The sequence below is a fragment of the Lactuca saligna genome, chromosome 4 (genome assembly GCF_052625555.1).
Source record: "Lactuca saligna cultivar CGN05327 chromosome 4, ASM5262555v1, whole genome shotgun sequence".
Lineage (NCBI taxonomy): Eukaryota > Viridiplantae > Streptophyta > Magnoliopsida > Asterales > Asteraceae > Lactuca > Lactuca saligna.
The window spans coordinates 173,352,749-173,362,552 of NC_136420.1; the positions used below are offsets into that span (position 1 = coordinate 173,352,749).

Genomic DNA, 9,804 nt, shown 5'->3' on the forward strand with positions numbered 1-9,804 from the left:
TCACGTATTTAATCACATGTGATTATAAGTATCTAATCATATGTGATTTATATGGACAAAATTGAATCGATCTTATATATATAAATCATATATGATTAGATACATGTAATAACATATTGCTAAATATATGAGAACAACTATTGAGTCAAGAACAGAAAAATGAATATTATCCACATAAATCATATATGATTAGATACATATAATCATATGTGATTATATCAATTTAATCGCATATGATTAATGTGGTAAAAGAATAACTATTGAGTTAAGAATTTAAGAATAAATCATCTCTACATAAATCATATGTGATTAGATATATATAAGCATATGCGTATTTAGTCATAGGTGATTATATGTATTTAATCATATGTGATTTATGTGAACAAGATTCGAAAATGCAAAAATGAATCTTGCATACAGAAATTATATGTGACTAAGTGTACAAGAACAACTATTGAACGAGAATATGAAAACGAATATTCTCCATATAAATTATACATAATTAGATACATATAATCTCATGTAATTAAAACAACTGAATCGAGAATGCGAAAATGAATATTTTACACATAAATTCTATGTGATCAGATAAATGTAATCTCATGTGATTATATGCATTTAATCACATATGATATATGTGGACAATATTTATAATTGTGTTCTCGATTCAATAGTTGGTCTCACGTATATAATCTTATATGATTATATGTATCTATTCACATACGATTTATATAGACATCATTACCGTTTGTCAATATACATCATATGTGATTAGATACATATAATCACATGTGATTAGATGTATTTAGTCACATATGATTACAGTTGATAACGAACAATTATTGAATCGAGAATGTGATAATGAATCTTATACGTATATATATATATATATATATATATATATATATATATATATATATATATATATATATATATATGATTGGATACATATAATCACATGTGATTGTATTTATTTAATCAAATATGATTTATGTAGACAATAATTATTTTTGCGGTTTCGATTGTATAATTGCTTTTGTGTATTTAATCACATGTGATTATATGTATATAATCACATATGATTTGAGGTGGACAAGATTCATGTTTTCCTTCTCGGTTAAATAGTTGTGCTCATGTACTTAAATCACATGCGATTAAACATATAATCACATGTGATAAAATACATGAGAACCATTATTGAATCGACAAAGTGAAAATGAGTTGTGTCCACATAAATCATATTTGATTAGATGCATATAATCAAATGTGATTAGATGTATTTAATCGCATATGATTATTTTGGATAATGATTTGGTTTTGTGTTCTTGGTTCAATATTTGTTATCATGTATATAATCATATGTGATTGTATGTATCAAATCACATATAATTTATATAGACAATATTCATTTTTTTCCAAATAAAATCATATGTGATTAGAAACATACAATCACATCTGATTAAATGTATTTAATCACATATGATTAAAGTGGAAAAAAGACAATTATTGAATCGATAATGCGAAAATGAATCTTAGCCATATAAATCATATGTGATTAGATACACATAATCACATGTAATTAGATGTATCTAATCGCATATGATTTATGTAGACAATATTCATTTTTGTGTTCTCAATTCAATAGTTGTTCTTGTGTATTTAATCACATGTGATTATACGTATGTAATCACATATGATTTATGTTAATAAGATTCAAATTCGTCTTCTCAATTCAATAGTTATTATGATGTATTTAATCATATGTCACTTTATATATTTTACCACATATGATTAATATGGACAAAGAACAACTATTAAATCCAAAACACAAAAATTAATCTTGTGGATATAAGTTATATGTGACTAGATCATATAATCACATGTGATTTAATACACGAGAACAATTAACGAATCGAGAATGCAAAAACGAATCTTGTTTGCATGTCACACTAAAAAACAAACAACATTTTTCCTTTCCTTGTTCACTCTACCGGATTAAACATATCATCACATGTGACTATAATCACATGCGATGAACATATAATCACATGTGATAAAATAAATGAGAACAACTGTTGAATCGACAAAGCAAAAATGAATTGTGTCCACATAAATCATATGTGATTAGATTCATATAATACAATGTGATTAGATGTATTTAATCGCATATGATTAATTTGGATAATGATTTGTTTTTGTGTTCTTGGTTCAATATTTGTTATCATGTATATAATCACATGTGATTGTATGTATCTAATCACATATAATTTATATAGACAATATTCATTTTTTCCAAATAAAATCATATGTTATTAGAAACATATAATCACATCTGATTAAATGTATTTAATCACATATGATTAAAGTAGAAAAAAGACAATTATTGAATTGAGAATGCGAAAATCAATCTTAGCAACATAAATCATATGTGATTAGATACACATAATCACATGTTATTATATGTATCTAATCGCATATGATTTACGTAGACAATTTTCATTTTTGTGTTCTCGATTCAATAGTTGTGCTCATGTACTTAATCACATGCGATTAAACATATAATCACATGTGATAAAATACATGAGAACAACTATTGAATCGACAAAGCAAAAATGAATTGTGTCCACATAAATAATATGTGATTAGATTCATATAATCAAATGTAATTAGATGTATTTAATCGCATATGATTAATTTGGATAATGATTTGTTTTTGTGTTCTTGGTTCAATATTTGTTATCATATATAGAATCACATGTGATTGTATGAATCTAATCACATATAATTTATATAGACAAGATTCATTTTTTCCAAATAAAATCATATATGATTAGAAACATATAATCACATATGATTAAATGTATTTAATCATATATGATTAAAGTGGAAAAAAGACAATTATTGAATCGAGAATGCGAAAATGAATCTTAGCCACGTAAATAATATGTGATTAGATACACATAATCACATGATATTATATGTATCTAATCGCATATGATTTATGTAGACAATATTCGTGTTTGTGTTCTCGATTTAATAGTTATTCTCGTGTATTTAATCACATGTGATTATACGTATCTAATCATATATGACTTATGTGAATAAGATTCAAATTCGTATTCTTAATTCAATAGTTCTTATCATGTAACTAATCATATGTCACTTTATATATTTTATCATATATGATTAATATGGACAAAGAACAACTATTGAATCGAAAACACAAAAGTTAATCTTGTACATATAAGTTATATGTGACTAGATCATATAATCGCATGAGATTTAATACACGAGAACAATTAACGAATCAAGAATGCGGAAATGAATCTTGTCTGCATGTCACACTAAAAAACAAACTACATTTTGCCTTTCCTTGTTCACTCTACCGGATTTGGGTAACATTAAACAATATCATAAAACAAGTAATGCCTACATAATAGCAGAGTTAGTATAACTCGCCTCATTGAACCTAAAAATTAAATAGCATGAGCAAGATGGATCCGTTCCATTCCGAGAACCTACACAAAAATCATAACATTATTTTGCTTGTGCTTTGTTGTATTACTCTTATAAAACTTATCTATATATTTTATTATTTTCTCTTTGATTGTAGTGCTCTTTTGGGATCAGTTTTCTTACCTATCCACCCATTCTTAAATTTTGATAAAAATAATATTGGTAAATTTCCCTCTTTTATCTTTTCAGAAATATAAAGATCTCGTTCTAGTGATTTTTGATTGATTTTATATCAAATTTACAAGTTAGTAACTTTAAACTGTCACACTTTGAACCACTCAATATTATTGGAATAAACTGTGCCAATGTACTAAGAATTACATCAGACCCTTAATGTGGGAAACTATACATCTATATCTAACTATAGGCTTTGGAATTTTGACATTTGGAGTTTTGTTGAATTTATTATGATTTTTTGAAAAGAATGCATGAAATCTATGACAACATGGACCAAACTGAGAAGATTTCCAATTTTACCCCTCAAGGATTTGGAATTTCAAAATGTGATTCAAAGTTTGAAGAAACTCGACACAATAAAAATTCCATAAAAATAAGTCTCATGATTTTAGGTGTTCCTAATGACTTGCATGAAGTTTACAAGATTTGATAAAATTGATCATAATAACTTCTAAAATAACTTTTGGTGTTCTATTAAGTACTTAATTGTTAAGCCTTATGTTTATCACTTTTAACATGATTGTTGGTTACTCATTAGGATATTCAGATGTGAAATTCAATTTAACCTAAGGACCTTAATGTTTGGCTTAATAAGGGTTCAAAGTTTAGGATTTTCACATAAAATGTTACTTTTACATTTATTAGGTTCTTTCAGAAAATATGACAAACACCTTGTGTGCATGAAATCCTACAGTGATCATCAACTCTTTAATAGACTCAATTCCAGCCCGCAGAGCTTACTATTTTCGTTTATCATTAACACCAACAATTAGCATAAAGAAGAAACGATTCATGATTATAAATGGAACGATGTCAGATTTCACAATATCATGAATCTGACTCATAATTCGATCAAATCCATTGTTTTCCTAATTAGAGTAGAAATCAAACTAGAATGTGCTAATGTGTGTGTGAGAGAGAGAGAGAGAGAAAGAGAGAGAGTAGTGATAGTACCTTTGGAAGAACAAATTATTGAGTTTGAGCATTGAATTTCTAGAACAAGTATCGTGCATAGATGAAAGTTCATATGAAGAAGAAAAGCACTAGGAGGCGGGGTCAATGTTAGAGGGGCATAACGAGAGGAGTCGGTGTTGGGCAGAAGGCATGATGTGATAAGAAAACTAAAAAGACATAGAAGTATCCAAGTCCATGGTGGTCTAGGGACAAAAATTAAAGAAAGTTAATGGAATAAAGGTCGTCTCATGTTGAATTGGTGTAGAGTGCTTCCACTTATGGTTTAAATACCGCTATCATGAAGAAAACAGTGTAATATGCCTATTGTATTCCGAATTTATTTGTCTATTTGAAATCAATCTCTTTGGAATCATGTGATCATGACATCGTGTCACAGAACCGGTGAAATTGCCATAAAAACGTACGCAATCGATTTAAATGCAATTGGTTAAGAACAAATCACCCTCAGATTTCCTAAATCCATATATAAACTCTTTCCAATTCAAGTAACTTCCAGCAGAGATAACATCAGACCAACCTGAAATTGTCATCCAAAATGCTAATTAAAACTTAAAATCCACATCAACGGACAAAATAGGACATGATATTATATAATTGGCATCACATTCGTTACAAAATCGAGACAGATATGCTAAGTAGCAATCATTAGAACTCATGGAATGTAGCAAAGAACTTGCACATCAATCATAAACAGTTGAACACAAGCTAAAAATAACCACCATGTTTACTAGGGTGTGGGGCAAATTACCAGTTCGTTAAGCGAATAATGCAATGCAAGCGTAGATTCAACTCATAGGAAAATTGGACAACAACAACAACAACAACTATAATTTGCCATTGACAACAAGAAAGGTGAGTGACAACGGTTAATTCATTCCTTTTTGCTACTCAGATTATATAGTATTGTGCGAAATGGGATTTAAATATTAGGAACAGATGGATCCTAATGGCTCAAAGATTAAGAACACAAAGGGGAATTGGATTAATAATTGTAAAGAATTATAAAAAAGTAAATAAGAATCAATAAATTGTAATGAAAGTGTTTGGGGAATAATTGTGCATGAGTGCCTTTGCACTTTTCCTCCTTCATTGTGTGATATCTCATTTGTATGTATTATTTAATTTAGTAAAATGTCAGATTTATCCTCACTAAGTTTTGTAAGTTGAAATCATAGCTTTCATAGGATGGAGGATATTTGGGTGTCACTAAGTTTATGCGTGAAAAACAAAGCATAGGGAATCACTAGTTAAATTAAAGATAATCCCTTTTTTTATTAGCACTTAAATGATACGTTCCTTTTTTTTTAGATGTGTGGTTGAAATTTGTTTTCAAATGTTCTCAATATAAGTTGTTCTCATTTGAATATATATATATATATATATATATATATATATATATATATATATATATATATATATATATATATATATTCTTTTTATATTTTGTATTTAATTTGGAGATTAATAATTTCAAATATACACCTCACATAAATAGCATATTACATTTCAAAGTATATGTTTTATTTTTCAAAAGTCAGTGTAATGTTTACCAAAAACCCTACTTTTTTCTTTTGCAAAGTGTAATTATAAACTTTTTACATTTTTATAACATCGATTATTTATCTAAAAAGTAAAAATAACCATCTAAATCACATAAAATTACAACTAATATTTCTTAGTTTCTTCCAATTAATTCAAGGTTATCGATTTTCAAGATCATTTACAGAATTCTTAGAAACCAAACAAATCTTTTAAAGATTCAAATTTCAAATTAACACAAGAAGCAATATTTTGGAGATGTAACTCCATGTGATCTCATTTCCCTTGCTCTTTCTTTTATCTTTTTCTCATTATTTCTTCTTGTGTCTTCTGCTTGCGATCTAGCGCCTCCAGCTACATGATCAATCCTCGCCAGCTTGTTCTGGTAATGCTGCCAATTGATCGATCTTCTTTGTTCCAATTCTTTCTGTTTAAAAGCGTATAAATTTAGTCATTTACTCATTATATTGATTTTGTGTAAAAAAAAAAAACGATAGCCGAACCTTTTTCTCTTCCACTCGACGTTTAGCCCTTGCTTTCTTCTCGTTTTCCCATTGAAGAATTGTTAGGTTACTCTTCTCATATCTGGGAATTTTGTCATTTTAAAGAACATTAATGGAAAGAAAAAATTCAAAAAAAAAATGCTTAGAACAACGGGTTTTTGGTACCGGTTTTGAATCTTTAGCAATTCGGCTTTTTCCCATGCATCAACTTTCGTGTTCCCACTTCCATGTATGCTTAAACTTCTATTAGCATAAGCCTCTCTAGGTCTACTTGGTCTTGAGAACGATGGAGCTTTATCTGCCTGACTCATTTTGGTTTTCATGGAAGCTTCAACTAACATAAAAGGTTAGTTAAGCTTGACTATCTCTATGGCTCTCATGTAAAAGATGAAAAGTGAAAACGTATTTTTTAACACATGGCATTACCTTCTTCTCTACTTTTCTCTTTTCTCTGAAACTCAGATATCGCTTTTTCTTCCAATGAATGTATAGCGAAAGTGGCTGCAGCTATGGCAGCCATATGTTCATCGTCGATGGAAACATAATCTTGACTATTTCTTTGATGGTACCAGTTTGGTGACTTCTTATCTACAAACGAAAACCAATGTCGATCAAAATACTAATCTTTTTTGTTCTTTTAACATTTTCCAACCTTAACTTGTAGAATTATTCTTGCTGGAAGGTTTTCTAAAACAAACTACCAGAATCTTAAATCTGGAGTCATGAAGAATCAAACCTTTGGAGAACGATTCTTTGTTATCACGCTGTAGAAGCTCCGAAAATGAAATCCTAAATAAAGAAACATTGGATTAATTAATAAATTAGCCATAACAAAAGTTATACTATGAGATCAAATAAACCGACTACGATCATATACAGGCTCATTACCTTCTTTGCTTGATCGTATTCTCCATTCTTAGCAACTCTAGGAAGATAGGAAAAGATGATGGGGGAGGGAAGGGTTTTGTATGATGAAGAAACCCTAAAAGGGAAGTTACTGTACCTGTTTATGAACAATGGAGGAAGGCAAGAAAAGTGTCACATGGTGGGTAGCAAATAAAGTTTATGTTTGTTTGGATTGAAAGGCTGCAGAGGAAGCAAAGTATCTCGCTTTTGAATGTCTAAACTACAAATCCATCAACCTAACCTTTCCCAAAAAGCTTTTCTAGCTTTTAGATAATGCTCAGAATGAAGTTTTCCCTCTTGGGATTTAGTACAACTCTTATTCCACCAACAACGATTGCAGATAATGAAAATGATCGAAATAATAGTCAACCGATAGTTGCCGACTACCAATATTCGAATGAATATCAACCCAAAAAAATAAATGATAGTCGGCTCCCGTTCCTCCAGGGTCTATCTTTTAAAATCGTCTAATTTTTTATGAAAATTTTTATATTTAGCAGATATTAAATGTAATTTTTTTTCAATTAAATTATTATAAAAACTTGATGATATTTGTGTATTTTAAAGGTTATTTCTTTCTTTGGTCATAAACCCAAAATATACTTGAAAAGGCTTTGATTTTAAGGATCATTTTTTTCTTTGGTCCTGAACCTAAAATATGTTTGAAACGGTTCTTGATTACAATAACCACGTAAAAGAAAAGACAGGACAAAACATAAATTTATGTTGCTCCACTTTCAAAATGATAATGTATGGCCAATTGGCCACAAGATTTTATATTCTAAAGAGAATGAGAAAAGAGCAATTACAAAACAATGAACCTAAAGTTAAATGGAGTGGTAACACTCTTGACGTTTTGCCATATAGGATTTTTTTAGTTTTTTTATGATACAAAGACTTAACATGTTTAGTATAAAAAAAGTAAGGAGTGGAAGTATGACAATTTAATATGTTTAATTTTGAAGAAAAAAAATTAAAATGTATAAAGAAATACAAATTAACCAATCACAACATACTTTCATACTTTCTCTCTCCTCTCTCTTGTAGCCACACACATAACACCCCTTTCTTAGCACCTTTCTTACCATAAGGTAAGGAGTAGCATAACATCTTTAGCATTTTCCTTATACTTCCCTTAACACCTCGACTCCCTTTAACCTAATAGCAATGGATTGTGAAGGCGTAACCTACTAAACCTCCCGCCCAACATCAATAATAATAATAATAATAATAATAATAATAATAATTATATATATATATATATATATATAAGAAAAAAAGAGGCACTCCATGATTTTTTGTACTCGAAATTGCCTTTTGTTGGGTCAAAAATTTGGTTTATACTTTGCTTTTCTAGGAAAATATATTTTTATGTAATGTTGTATGTGTTTGCGGTTTGTGTGTACGGCCGTACACGTGTGTATGGCCACATACCCTGTGTACGGCCGTATACAGGGTCTGCGGCTGTACACATGTGTATGGCTGGAGGTCCATATAAATAGAGTGTGCATGTGGGAGTGTACAGTTAGAAGGTAGAAGAGAGCATCTTGTAGAGATAGAAAGCTAAGGAGAAAAATGTGTGTGTGAGAGAATCTATTGTAAGGAGCATAATTCATTTCATTCATACATCATAGATTCATCTTAATTCTTCTTCTCCTTCTCTTCTATTTAATCTGACATCATCCAATTGATTGGGATTCCGCACCATCAATTGGATCTGATTGATACACAAGCAATTTTGGAGACTTACAATTGGTATCAGAGCTTGGTTGTATCAATCAATTTTGTCAGATCTGGAGCTTATTTGATCTTATTTTGAAAAAAGAATAGCGTTTTTGTATAGATCTCGCAAAATTAAGGGGGGTTACTTCTTTGCATTTTTCATAAAAACGAGTTTTTGATCGAGTTTTAGAGCAAAAAAGGGTGAAAAACGTCGTTTTTTCGCGAATATGTTGAAGGTGTACGACCCGGTTGAAGGTGTGCTGCTAGTTGAAGGAGTGCGACTCAGTGTGTGCGGCTCGGGAGTGTGCGGCCGGCTCGGTGTGCGGCTCAAAGTATACGACTCGGTGTGCGGCTCGGTTCGGTGTGCGGTCGGCTCGGTGTGTGAGGCTTAATCTCGTGTACGGTCGGGTCGGTGTGTGCGGCTTAATCTCGTGTACGGTCTAGCGTCTTTGCTTCGGTCTCATTC

The 9,804-nt window shown here is 30.1% G+C and overlaps 1 protein-coding gene across 3 annotated transcripts; it reads right to left on the minus strand.

Annotated features, from left to right (window-relative positions):
• Positions 1–6,327: 6,327 nt before the first annotated feature.
• On the minus strand, positions 6,328–8,013 carry LOC145038928 (Remorin family protein). 3 transcript variants are annotated; one of them, XM_078987136.1, is made up of 7 exons: positions 7,858–8,009; positions 7,599–7,713; positions 7,447–7,499; positions 7,137–7,298; positions 6,876–7,044; positions 6,711–6,792; positions 6,328–6,634 (listed from the first exon to the last, which is right to left on the minus strand). In XM_078987136.1, exons 2-7 carry the CDS (start codon positions 7,622–7,624, stop codon positions 6,440–6,442), a joined length of 687 nt encoding a protein of 228 aa, XP_078843262.1. In that variant the 5' UTR covers positions 7,625–7,713; positions 7,858–8,009; the 3' UTR covers positions 6,328–6,439. The 3 variants fall into 3 exon arrangements, with proteins under 3 accessions (XP_078843262.1, XP_078843263.1, XP_078843261.1); XM_078987137.1 differs by having other exon boundaries at positions 6,876–7,038; positions 7,599–8,013; XM_078987135.1 differs by having other exon boundaries at positions 7,599–8,009.
• Between the last annotated feature and the right edge of the window lie 1,791 nt (positions 8,014–9,804).

Excerpts from the sequence above, each read along its gene's own strand:
- LOC145038928 (XM_078987136.1), bottom strand. The coding sequence starts at position 7,624 with ATGGAGAATACGATCAAGCAAAGAAG. Across the intron at positions 7,299-7,446 it reads CAAAGAATCGTTCTCCAAAG|ATAAGAAGTCACCAAACTGG; the intron begins GTTTGATTCTTC and ends TTTCGTTTGTAG. Across the intron at positions 6,793-6,875 it reads TTGCTAAAGATTCAAAACCG|ATATGAGAAGAGTAACCTAA; the intron begins GTACCAAAAACC and ends CAAAATTCCCAG.